The sequence below is a fragment of the Salvelinus sp. IW2-2015 genome, linkage group LG15 (assembly GCF_002910315.2).
Source record: "Salvelinus sp. IW2-2015 linkage group LG15, ASM291031v2, whole genome shotgun sequence".
NCBI lineage: Eukaryota > Metazoa > Chordata > Actinopteri > Salmoniformes > Salmonidae > Salvelinus > Salvelinus sp. IW2-2015.
The window spans coordinates 55,885,546-55,898,556 of record NC_036855.1 but is presented as its reverse complement, the minus strand read 5'-3'; the positions used below and the strand labels follow the sequence as shown (position 1 = coordinate 55,898,556).

The 13,011-nt window shown below is 43.0% G+C and overlaps 2 protein-coding genes across 2 annotated transcripts in view; both read right to left on the bottom strand.

Annotated features, from left to right (window-relative positions):
• Positions 1–8: 8 nt before the first annotated feature.
• LOC111974909 (uncharacterized) lies at positions 9–2,896 on the bottom strand. The gene is made up of 2 exons (XM_024002980.2): positions 2,309–2,896; positions 9–1,975 (listed from the first exon to the last, which is right to left on the bottom strand). Exons 1-2 carry the CDS (start codon positions 2,642–2,644, stop codon positions 626–628), a joined length of 1,686 nt encoding a protein of 561 aa, XP_023858748.1. The 5' UTR covers positions 2,645–2,896; the 3' UTR covers positions 9–625.
• A 1,170-nt stretch (positions 2,897–4,066) lies between these two features.
• Positions 4,067–13,011, bottom strand: part of LOC111973787 (protein BEAN1-like) — a 21,317-nt gene continuing 12,372 nt past the window's right edge. The window contains exon 4 of the mRNA XM_024001198.2: positions 4,067–7,344. Within this exon, the coding sequence (XP_023856966.1) occupies positions 6,945–7,344 (400 nt within the window). The 3' untranslated portion in view covers positions 4,067–6,944. The remainder of the gene's footprint in view (positions 7,345–13,011) is intronic.

Genomic DNA, 13,011 nt, shown 5'->3' with positions numbered 1-13,011 from the left:
AGACCATGAAAGTTTTTCACATTTTTATGAGTTAAAGGTCATAACATTCTGAATAGAATTGGACTAACATTTTCATAAACATTACAAAGCATTCAGTAGTCTCAATGACATTGAGCAAGGAAAGMAAGTGCAGGATTGGCATAGAATACATTTCAGTAAGGCACTGTCACTGTAAGAGGACACAGTGGAAACATTACCTCCACCTCATAAATTAGGTCAAGCATAATTAACATTGTATTAAAAGTCGATCACCTGAGAAACAGTACAAAGCAAATGCCAGAAAATACAGAAGACGCATTAAATTCAACGAGGTCATTCTTGTCACCTTCATACATTGAATCCACAGGAGGTTGGTTGCACCTTAATTGGGGAGGACGGGCTTGTGGTAATGGCTGGAGCAGAAAGAGTGGAATGGTATCAAATACATCAAACATGGTTTGATGCCATTCCATTTACTKAATTCCAGACATTTATGAGCCATTTCACCTCAGCAGCCTCCACTGATTGAATCGCCCCAGACCAAAACAACTTAGTGGCAAGTGATGTTTCAGACCTGTCAATCAATTTCCCTCTGTGTGTTCTGATGGTCCAGGAGCACCAACATTCAATCATGACCTTACTTCCTCTAAGGCTCGTCCACCATGACATAGGTCTGAAGCAGCTCGTCCTCTGTGGGCTGAGGGATGGGGCCCTCCATGTCCTGGTGCTGAGGGCCTGTGGAGGGCTGGTGGTCCGCAGCAGTAGGGTCCAACACTGAGGGGTCCAGGTGGCTGGTTGGGACATAGATGGAGTGAGGTGGCTCTTTGATGGTGTCCCTACTAAGAATYTGTTTGTGGGGACCGTCTGCTACTTCACAGGTGCTACAGCCTGGGATGTTACAAACCGGCACCAGAGAGGGATGGCACATTAGGGGCTGGCTCTGGTCCCCTGCAGAATCCTGGTGAGGGGACCCATCATGGTCATTGCAACAGGCATGTGGTGGTGCTGTCTCTTCTACAGGGTATTTCAGGMTCTCCTCCATCTTGTGCTCATGGACATGCAGTTGGCCAATCRTCTCAGCCAGCTTGGTCAGCTCATCTGCATCATCGGCCTCCTGACCCTCTTTGGTCACTTCTACCTGTGGAGGAGTTGGTCCGTGGAGCATGGCAGTAGTCTTGTAGGCCTTATCTTCTGGAGGCTGGAGTTTTGGGACTGCTTCTGTGAGATGGGGTTTTGGTGCTGCTGTGGTGTGAATGGAGATGGACTGGGGACCACTTACATCACTGCCAGCTAAATTGGCTGCACTGCTACCTTCCTCGGGTGTGTTCTCTTTGATAAGTCGCCTTCGCGATACAGGAGGTCCACCCAGTGGCTTACTGAATATTGGCTTCTGCCTTATGGCAAGGTCTGGGTAATTCTGCTGAATCTCCAGGATAGACCTGTCATCGTTCAAGAATGCCCTGGGTGGTCTGATTCCTGGAGAGTGTGTCGTCTCAATGGACTGAACCTCCAGGTTGAGGGGTATCTGTCCATCATCCTGTTGCCTGCCTGGTGTGCTAGCGGTGACAGGGTTCTCCTCGGTTAAGTCTCCCTCATCTGTCTCCACTGGTCCTGGGTCTACCAGGGAACAACCATTTGATAGACCCTTATCCTCATTCTCCTCTTCTTTCTGCATTTGTAAGGGCTCTGTTTCAGACTCCTTTGCTGTCTCCTCGGCAGCCCTCTGGGTGTGAGGTAGTCGTGCAGCTCTCCTCTGTAGAATCTCCAGACACTCAGGCTGTGACCGCTGACCCATGAGCTCCAACAGGTACTCACACTCTGTTCGCGCCAGGAAAAGCTCAAAACCCATTTTCATGGCTGTTTCAGGGTCTGCATTGTTTGTGAGTCGGTACTCTGTGTCAGTTTCCAGATGATATCCTATTGTTTCAAGGATACTTTTCGTGGCACTCTTTGTCAGGACCGGCTGGATGCAGTAGACAAAGGGGCCAGTGAAAGTCTGAGTGGGAGATAAGTGTTAATTATCACATCATTTCACAAGCCTGGCAAATAATATAGCCTCATACAGTTTACTTTCACTTCCTGATATGTGACAGCTGCACCTTTGAATATGTTGCTTGTGATTAGAGATGGCATTTCAATGTAAAATCATAGTCATATATTATCCCTCTAATTACTTCTTACTCTGATAATAATAATTTGTACATGTGCATTAGGCTAGCCTAGCCTAAATCTAGACATCTCCCCTGCACCCCATTTTCTTGGGTGCATTGCGCAAGACAAAATAAGCCTAATTGTCGAAATATGAACACCATACTATTTATATTTTTACCTTGACAATCTTGATTTCCTTCTTCCACGGGTAAAGAAACAGATTTACACAGAACATCTCCAACACCTCTGTGGCTTTAATGAGCGCACTGAAGAATGTTCGACAATCTTTAAAGCCTTGTTTAACGCATTCGGATGCAGTAAGGTAGAAGTCAAAATTAGAAAATCTTTCTCCGGGGTCTGTTTCTAACAGCAAAAATCGTCTAGCTTCCCCGGTAACCTGTTTCTCTTGGCATAGTTTCAGGTTACCCTTCCTCCAAATCTGATCATAGTAATTTAGGTAATCGTCGAAAGCCTCTTTACGTGCTATATATTGGTCACCGTCACCACCCTGCATGTTTTTGTTGTTGTTGAAAAAGACTGTTTAGACGCTTCTTATCGGATTTAGAAATAACATAGGAACAAGGAAGTATGACAAGAGTGAAAGAGGCAGCACACTTTTGATCTGAAACGCTAGTCAAATAGGTAAAAAATGGACAAAATGCGGAAGCATGACTGTTTCGCTACAGTTACGGTGACATTAGATTTGCCCATGTATCAATTAAGTTTCTTCTTCAGTATCGGCTTTGTGTTGCATAGTACGACTGACATCTAGAGGATAACATATAACATATCCGTTCTAGACTGAAGGCATGAGTCTTCCAACAGATGGTGCTACAGGAAAGAAAAATATATAATATTCTAGTCATGCCACAAACCTGAGATGATGCTGAAAAGTCTGTATCAGTTCTTCTCTGTAATGTTAATGAATCAACTTCCAGTTTATCTCTCTCCATCGGGTTGTTTTTCTGTGCTTCTACAGGTGATAGATGTTACATGTCCTACCAAAAACAATGAGATAAAGAATGATGATAAACCCTTGAATTATGAATGCATAGCGGCATCTCCTCCCTACCTTGGAACAGCCTGTTTTAGAGAATATTTCCGTTGAATAGTGATAATGTTAAAACTATTTTGCAATGGCATGGTGATTGTTCAGGCATTTAGATGATTGGATACCTTGGAAGCATCGCTGTAAAACACATCAATGAGGTTCTATAACAGATTATGTCCGCCTGACCAATGGTAACCTCTCTGACCTCTAACTCGCTACAGAGACCAGAGCTGCTCCAGAGAGCTCTCTTCTGTTTTGTCAGTCTCACCAGGAAGGAAAACACAGTTTAAATGATTCCCCTCCTAAGTCAATAAGATCTGGGTGAGGGCAGTATTCACAAAGCCTCATAATGGACGCTGTGGACTTATTATCTCGAGTGCAGTGGCACTAGATGAAATTAGCTTTCTGCTGGCACGCCCTAATAGGTGCCTTGCACTGGGCAACGAGGGTAATTAGGAGCAGAGCAACGGCACAGACCATCTGCTCAGTCTGATTTACATTAGCTAGCTAGCCCACCACCCAAACACAACAGTCAGCAGATCAGAGGGGAATGAATGGCTGTCAACAGACAGGATGTCACAACATATTCCCATGCATTATACATAGCAGGATTCGATTTGGAAAAACGTTTAGGGAAACATTTTGCCAATGTAGATAATTGCGCTACACTGTTTCTGCACTTTTGGATGCTATACAAATACTCATCCCCAGCTCCCTCCTCTATCATCCCTATGTTTATTAATAATAATGTTCTTCCTCCTATTTATATTACAGCTACTACTCCTAGGTGTAGCCTACATGTAAAACAGGAAGGCGATTTCAATTGCCCAGAATAGCAAAACCAGAACGAACAGTCACACCGACTCAAATCATAGAGGTCAAATTTATTTACTTTCCCCAATATAAGAAATTAATAAAAGCTCTAATACAAAACATGGATTTACGTTGATGACTGTGATTATAGGAAACAATAACCTTTGTCACACAGGACAGTTGTGCACAACAGTGGGACTTAAAGGGAAACTATACATTGGAAGTGTACATATACAGTATTACACATTATTTCACATTTATGTTGAACATGTACTTATTGTGCTACCAAAAGGAAGTAAACAACAAAGACAAAACAGCATGTAAGACCAGAGTGAACCGCATTGCAGTTTTACCTCAACAGGTATTGGACTAGGTCTTCCAACACAGTTACAGTGCATTTCTACTGACTTGTAAAGGCAGGTAAAGTTGCATTTCTAGATGCCTCTGTGTGTGTCACAATGCACACAATCTAATACGTTGTACTATTCACTGCATTGCACTTTTAGATTTCAGTTGATGAAACACAAGTCCATCATTATTATTGTATAGCATCGCTAGATTTGCAGTAGCTACATAATAATAAGCACAAATGCTCATTGTCAAGTTATTAACACATCATTTTTAGCCCAAACATTGCTTTATTTATAGGGCTTGACATGACAATTCTGACCACAAATAGACTATGTATTAACAAGTGATGAGAACAGCATTTGGTTTTTAAAAGCCATTTAACAAACTCTCTCAAAGTCAAATCCATTCGATGACGATTGGCACAAGAATGTAACGCAAGAAAAATAACCCGTTGATCTTTAATCTTTAGACATTTCTGTCTAGTGCGAAGCATCTGTGTGAGATTCTACAAGTGGTTGTAGTGGTACTACAACCACTACATTCTGGTGAATCTCACAACAACTATTTAATAGTAGTCTTTCCACAGTTATACACATTATTGTTAAAGCTATTCTAAATAAATACTCATCTCTTTATAACTTTTATCCACAATGCCAGCAATGCAATCATGCGACTAATTTATATATAAAATATTCTTTAAGGGTTCATCAGTGAGGATATCACTTCACAATAAGGGATTTGGTAAGATAAATGAGGGAGACTAWGAGAAAGAGAGGGGGGCTGGAACAGAGATACCAAGTTCTGGGGCCAAATGCAAAGGTGACGGGGTCATTGACTCCACAAATGCGGTTTTATACACAAAATATGGACATTATGTCACATTTTCCGCTGAGTGTGCTTTTTCTGGGGTTTCAATGATGAACATAGACTTATCTGAATAACTTAACAAAGTAACACAAGCCTTGAAAAATAACAAGCTATTTGGAAAAGGAAAGCTCTTGATTTGTTAATCAGTTGCAAGTTATTGTGGCTACAATGTTAAGCAGTCTAACAGTCTTAGACTTAGTGCTTGGCAGGCACAGTCATTTTTATACCATTTATACATGGATGACAGACATGTAAAAACAGTTCAACTGAAGACAGTTTATCTGTACAATGAATACTCACAACCAAAAASGAAATACTGAATAATAATTTGGAAGCATTAAAAATATTCCAGCATATTGAAAAATACAATGTGTTTAGGCTGAATAATATTTTGAAAAAATGAATTGTTTATTTATTATCATATCAAAAATGTCAGTACTAAAGTATATTAAATCCCTCATCACAGTAAACTGTGTGCAAATATAATTTTTTCTTCCCACCAATTGTCAAATACCATTGTATCTCTGCTACAAGCTATATTGTACTTTGATGTTAGCTGGCGAATGGGTCACGTTCATAGTAATTTCGCTTGTGAACACCCAAAAAGCTCTTCACAAAAGAGGTGTAGTGAGAGAGAYTGTGTGGCAGTGCACGTTTGGAGACTGAAACAGAGCAGTTGGGATCTAAATGGACCTCAGCCCCCAGAGGGGAAACCTAATTATAGAGAATAGACAGTATTTCCAGCTCATATGAACGTGTTTATATCCAGAAACCATATAAAACCGTATACCACAAAAATAATTTATTTAAAAAATACCAATACTCTTAGAAAAAAGGGTTCCAAAAGGTTTCTTTGGCTGTCCCCATAGGCAAATCCTTCTTGGTTCTAGGTAGAACCCTTTTGGGTTCCAGGTAGAACCCTCTGTGGAAAGGGTTCGACATGGAGCCAAAAGTGTTCTACTGGGAACCAAAAAGGGTTCTTCAAATGGTTCTCCTATGGGGACAGCCAAAGAACCCTTTTAGGTTCTAGATAGCACCTTTTTTTCTAAGAGTGTATAACACTGGGGTATATTTATCAGTTGAAATTACTGGACATTTTACAGACTGTGGGAGTCCTAAAGTCAGCTAAATATAAATCAAATATTATTTTCATGTAGAAAATATTAATAAAACCATATGGATATGTGATGGAATGTGAAATTAGTCATTCTTTCTATGGTGTTTTTTATCAAGAGCAATTCCATTACAACACAACAAAATCCAACAGTACATACAGAATATCTATGTGAAACCACTTCAGGTTACCTCTAGTGTTTTTTGTGTACTAAAAACAGACTTTGATAATGCTTCCTAAATGCTTGAATGCCTCCTAACCTGAGACCAATTTACAGTATGAAGTGAATTCCCTCTGGACAGAAAGACCATACTCCCAGCCCCAGTTTACCAGTAGTAGCCCTGTGATTTCATGGCAGTGCCCCAGTAGTAAAGGGAGATAGAGTGAGGAGTGGTGCGGGTAACATCTTAGAGTTGGGGGACACAGCTTATCCAAGAGGTAGGGGAAGGAGAGGAAGGCGCCGACTGAGTTTAGGTTCAACCCAAACGTTCAGCTTCGGTCCAGAAAGTAATTCTCTTTTGATACTGCCTGTCATGCACAAAGGGACACTGGAAGAAGCGGAAGAGAGATTCAGGCTGTCCGCACAAAGAGCATAGGAGTGGACTAGCCCAGTCAGCTCTACAGGATTCTGTGTGCGACAGCCCGGGCTCTCTGGGGACTATGGCTGTCCTCCGAGAGGTGTTTGAGCAGGTCCATGGGCATCAGAGGGATGGGCTGGTTCTGCCTGCTCACCACCACCTCGTATGGGGGCGCCTCCTCCAGGGGGAACGCTGACTGGGAGATGGAGGATATTGGCTGCTGCCGGAGCTCATGCAGTCCGATTGGGTAGTGGGAGGCGGCGGCGCTGCTGGCGGACACCCAAGAGGCTCCAGCTCCAGCGGACGGCTCCTCCATCTCCAGGCTGGTGTAGGTGGCCTGCTGGTGGCCCCGCTGACAGGGGTCCGTGAGGGAGTACGGAGGGGGGTCATCTGTGGGGACGTATATCTGTGTCGCACCTGGTCCCACACATTCATCATAGCTGCAATAAAGAAGAGTATATCAGGTAAATAAGTTTTACATTTTAAAAGAGGTTTGAAAAGGCCTAAGGATATCTCCAACCTTCAAACAGTGGTAGGTCAAACAATTTAGCCTATGCCGATGGACCTGGATTCTATGTTTGTAGTTAGCAACATGAACACAAATGAAATGTTTAGCATACGAAGAGAAAATGAATATGACACGACTGCTGTCCTGGCTGTCTGGTGACTAAACATAATAGAAATCTGAACGGTGAAACAGGCCTGTTAGAGGAGACTCTTGTCATCTACTGTGAGCTCTTTTCCTGTGTGGCGGCTGCTAGTCTTGGTTTGGTGCTTTCCATGGGAGAGCCTGCCAATGGACAGTTATTTCAGCTCTCACATAACCCACAATCCCACAGTGCACTGGAAGTCTGTCTAGCACATACAACCACCCTACTAGAGCTGCTGGGCTTTATAGAGGCCCTGTAACACAAAGACAATAACAACACATCCGCCACGCTGATCCTCAACACGGGGGCCCCTCAGGTGTGCGTGCTCAGTCCCCTCRTGTACTCCTTGTTCACTCATGACTGCATGGCCAGGCACGACTCCAACACCATCATCAAGTTTGCAGATGACACAACAGTGGTAGGCCTGATCATCAACAACGATGAGACAGCCTATTGGGAGGTCAGAGACCTGGCCCTGTGGTACCAGGACAACAACCTCTCCCTCAACGTGATCAAGACAAACGTGATGATTGTGGACTACAGGACAATTCTCATCGACGGGGCTGCAGAGGAGCAGGTTGAGAGCTTCAAGTTCCTTGGTGTCCACATCACCAACAAACTATCACGGTCCAAACACTAAGACAGTTGTGAAGAGGGCACGACAAAGCCTATTCCCCTTCAGGAGACTGAAAAGATTTGGCATGGGTCCTCAGATCCTCAAAAGGTTCTACAGCTGCAGCATCGAGAGCATCCTGACTGGTTGCATCACTGCCTGGTATGGCAACTGCTCAGCCTCCGACTGCAAGCCACTACAGAGGGTAGTGCGTACGGCCCATTACATCACTGGGGCCAAGCTTCCTGCCATCCAGGACCTATGGCAGGCGGTGTCAGAGGAAGGCCCTGAAAATTGTCAAAGACTCCAGATAGCCTAGTGATGGACTGTTCTCTCTGCTACCGCACGGCAAGTGGTACCGGAGCGCCAAGTCTAGGTCCAAATGGCTTCTTAGCTGCTTCTACCCCTAAGCCATAAGACTCCGAACAGCTAATCAAAAGGCTACCCAGACCCCTCTTTTACGCTGCTGCTACTCTCTGTTTATTATCTATGCATAGTCACTTTAACTCTACCTAAGTGTACATATTACCTCAATTACCTCGACTAACAGGTGCTCCCGCACATTGACTCTGTACCGGTAGCCCCTGTATATAGCCTCGCTATTGTTATTTTACTGCTGCTGTTTAATTATTTGTTACTTTTATTTTCTATGTTTTTATTTATCAATTTTTTACTCAACACCTTTTTTCCTTAACATCTTAAAGCATTGTTGGTTAAGGGCTTGTAAGTAAGCATTTCACAGTAAGGTCTACACCGATTGTATTTGGCGCATGTGACAAATAACTTTTGATTTGATAAGCAGAGAGAGAAAGAGAGAAAGAGAGAAAGAGTTTGACATGGTGTCAGTCAGGCCGACTGGCTTGTATAACATTATGTGAGATACGTTTGCCACGGCCCATCATCATATGTGTAGACCAACCGCTAAATCGCCCTCTACCACCACGACACTGACCCCAGGGGATATCTGGGAATAGAGAAAATACAGTGGGATAATTGAATCTGTGGAATTGTAAACAGTATCACCCTCTCAGAGAGCGGGTGTGGGGAAGCAAGGCAAATGGCACTGTGGCTGTGGATTACTTAAGCCTGTCACCTCCGGGTTGGGCCGGGTGATACACAGAGATTTAATGATGAGAGAAYGTATTGGGAGCCGGAGTAAATGAGATCTTTATTAATGATAGACTGGATGAGAGTTCRACTTCCTCTACACAGGGCTTCCAGTAAAAAGTTTAGCTAAGCTGAACAGTAGGAACATTCACAATTGACCTCATATCAGTCCAGCTATAAAGTGTATTAGATATACACTGAGTATACAAAACATAAGGAATAACAGCTCTTTCCATGACAGACATAGACTGACCAGGTGAATCTAGGTGAAAGCTATGATCCCTTATTGATGTCACCTGTTAAATCCACTTCAATCGGTGTAGATGAAGGGGAGGAGACAYGTTAAAGAAGGATTTTTAAACCMTGAGACAATTAAGACATGGATTGTGTATGTGTGCCATTCAGAGGGTGAATGGGGAAGACAAAAACTGTAAGTGTCTTTGAACGGGGTATGGTAGTAGGTGCCAGGTGCACCAGTTTGAGTGTGTCAAGAACTGCAATGCTGCTGGGTTTTTAACGCTCAACAGTTTCCCAAGTGTATCAAGAATGGTCCACCACCCAAAGGATATCCAGCCAACTTGACACAACTGTCAAAAGCATTGGAGTCAACATGGGCCAGCATCCCTGTGGAACACTTTCGACACCTTGTAGAGTCCATGCCCTGATGAATTGCGGCTGTTCTGAGGGCAAAAGGAGGTGCAACTCAATATTAGGAAGGTGTTCCTAATGTTTTGTACACTCAGTGTATATTTTCTGCCACCACATTGCCCCATTCTGTTCTAAACGTTATTCTGGATGGTTTCAAATGGGTTTGAGGTAAATMAAAGTATGTGAGCTACTKTTTATACAGAGACTCATACAGTCAGGTATCTGCTCCTCATAGAGACTCATACAGTCAGGTATCTGCTCCTCATAGAGACTCATACAGTCAGGTATCTAGCTCCTCATAGAAGACTCGATACGTCAGGTATCTGCTCCTCATAAGATACCATACAGTCAGGTACTGCTCCTCATAGAGGACTCATCAAGTCAGGTTCTGCTCCTCATAGAGGTTTACGTCATATCTGCTCAAGATCATAGCGGATCTGTCACGATCATACTACAGTAGCTCATGTCAGGTATCTGCAACCCTCATAGAGTCTCATACAGTCAGGTATTGTCCTCTAGAGTCTCATACAGTCCAGTTATCTGCTCCTCATAGAACCCTTACAGTATATCTCTCAAGATCCATCAGTAGATCTGTCCTCATTCAGAGACTCCGCCCCTCATACAGTCAGGTATCTGCTCCTCATAGAGATCATACAGTCAGTATCTCTCCTCATAGAGACTCATACAGTCAGGTATCTGCTCCTTCATAGCTCATACAGTCAGGTATCTGCTCCTTCATAGAGACATACAGTCAGGTATCTGCTCCCATAGAGACATCATACAGTCAGGTATCTGCTCTCATAGAGACTCATACAGTAAGTATCTGCTCTCATAGAGACTATAATCAGTATCTGCCTCATAGGATCATACAGTCAGGTAATCTGCTTCTCATAGAGACTACAGTCAGGTATCTGTCGTCATAGAGACTCATACAGTCAGGTATCTGCTCCTCATAGAGATCATACAGTCAGGTATCTGCTCCTCTATAAGAACTCATAGTCAGGTATCTGTCCTCATAGAGACTCATACAGTCAGGTATCTGCTCCTTCATAGAGACATTACAGCCAGTATTTGTCGCTCATAGAGACTATACAGTCAGGTATCTGCTCCTCATAGAGAACATACAGTCAGGTTCTGCTCTTCATAGACGTCATAGCAGAGTCAGGTAGCGGGTCCTCTCCTCTGCTGGTGCTCTGTGCTCAGTGGGACAGTAAAAGGTGCTGTTCAGGAGCCTCAGTAATGACTGCTTGATTTCAAATGAGCCGTGCAGCTGACGAACTCCCCGGCCTCTGCTCCCTCCACCCTCCATCACTGTGCTGCAGAGTGCTGCCTGTCTGCCTGCGTGCAGAGCTATTTTAGACTCCGGCCGCGCTCCGGCTCATTCAGACAGACTTAATGTCCCCAGAACACAGCAGGACAGAAACATTTCACATGATCCGGGGTTACAGACAAAAACAGGACTTGCCATTAGCCAGTGCTATAGTACAAAAATGGTTTATAAGGCCATTTTCTATGCAAGACTACAGTGGGCCATTKATTTGCCATATAGCAGTACAAATCCAGAGTGAAACCTGACAGACAACATTGACTTTATTCTAAAACTTTTCACCTTTTTTTCCTATTCTACTTGGATCGACACGTTGAAAGAGATTGGTTAACGATTTTGAGTAAAAAGGTGAGAGTGATCTTAGATACTTTGTAAAAAAGGTGAGAGCATTTGAGATACTTTGTTGTAACCAAAGCAACAACAAAAAATCCTCCTTCTGGTTCTGCATGTGTAACATGCTCTGTTATGTAATGACTGCATAACACAACAATGTTAAAGCAGTGGGCACAGAAACGCCAACTTACTATTGAGAGGTGATGACACAAATGGCAGTCAGTGGTGATGCATACAGTATCTCTCAATTACTTTATTTTCTTATCTCAAATACTTTCTTCTAAGAGTTGAAGAGGAGGATGATGCRCCACTTCTTATTAGTAAATATTGCATTATCTTATTAGTTCAAATTCTCTCTGGTAACTTTCTGTTATCGAGTAGATTGTATTCCATACTCTTATGCATCATTGGTTACAGCTGTGCAGACAACTGGGCAGTATCAGAACAAACTGACCAGGTGTCATCTGACTACTTGAAGTATCCTGATGTTGTGGGTAGAGAAGGATTTGTTTTGCTAGTAATCACTGTCGAGCACTGGGGCCCTTCAAAAGCACTAAATCAGGAGTTCCCAAACATTTTGGGGCCGCGACCCTATTTTGACATAAAAATGTTTTGCAACACCACCATGTAAAAAAAGTGATGGAATCAACAGCCAATGTTTACCTTTTTATTTAGGACTATGACAGTCTATTACATATCAGTGACACTATTTATGACASTATTTCAATCTGAAGGAAGTATGGTTTGAAGTGACATCAAAAACYTATTGAGAAYTTCAGAAGATCATCAGGCAATAATGTTGTTTGATCGTCTGTGTAGAAAAGAACATAATCATTGATAATGTTTTTTCCAGCCCAGTCTGATTTAGTGCCTGGTCTTGTCCACCCTGTTCTAATGAGACCAGCGTAGCTTGTGGGCATCGAAGAGGGAAACAGAAAACCCATACGTGTTCTGGATAGTCTTATCGTTCAGTGATGGGGTCATAATATTTTGTAGTTTAAACCGTTCTAAAGATAGAACGACATTTGTAGGAAGAAAACAGAAATCMCTGCTTATTACAACCGCATATAACGGCTACTGGAGGTTACTTACTTAACCCTGGTTCTATGAACCAAGCGCTTTTTCCCCACAGTAAATCTCGCAACCCCATTTTCAAATCAGGTGACCCCACATGAGGTTGCGACCCCTAGTTTGGGAAACGCTGTACTAAAWACTGTACATAATTCTGTAACGCTCGTCGGAAGGATGAGACCAAGGTGCYGCGTMGTACGTGTTCATGCTTCTTTATTAAATCCGAACACCAAACAAAACAACAAAAGAACAACGAACGTCACGTTCTGAAGGCTACACAGAGCTAACAAAAAACAACATCCCACAACCTAAGGTGGCAAAACAGGCTGCCTAAGTATGATTCCCAATCAGAGACAAC